General features: G+C 40.9%; 1 protein-coding gene across 1 annotated transcript in view; it reads left to right on the top strand.

The window, feature by feature from the left end:
* Nucleotides 1-350, top strand: part of LOC119581997 — a gene marked incomplete at its 5' end in the record, with an annotated part of 8,048 nt that overhangs the window by 5,549 nt on the left and 2,149 nt on the right. The window contains 1 exon segment of the mRNA XM_037930193.1: nt 150-301. Coding sequence (XP_037786121.1) covers nt 150-301 — 152 coding nt within the window.

Below are 350 nucleotides of genomic sequence, written 5' to 3' on the forward strand. Positions count from 1 at the left end.
ATGCAATATTACTGCTATATTTAGTGTTCTGATTGCATAGTTTGATACCTGCCATCTGTTTAGCTTATCGGACTAGTAAGTTTCCACTTTATAATAAGGCTCAATTATGCATTTTCTACCCTTAATACTATTGACACTGCCCCGTACAGACTCCAAAATATGAGCGCGTCTCCCAGTGGCTTCATGAGACCAAGGATGAATCCATGGACATGTTCATAGATATGCTTGATCCAGCAAATTACAAGCCGCCTTTCTTTGTTCTCAACCACGGGGACTGCTGGAACAACAACCTATTGTTCAGGTACAGTATTTCCAGCTCTTCTGTTGTTGTGCGGGTGTTATTTATGACA

This window comes from Penaeus monodon, chromosome 15 (genome assembly GCF_015228065.2).
Source record: "Penaeus monodon isolate SGIC_2016 chromosome 15, NSTDA_Pmon_1, whole genome shotgun sequence".
Classification (NCBI taxonomy): Eukaryota; Metazoa; Arthropoda; class Malacostraca; order Decapoda; family Penaeidae; genus Penaeus; species Penaeus monodon.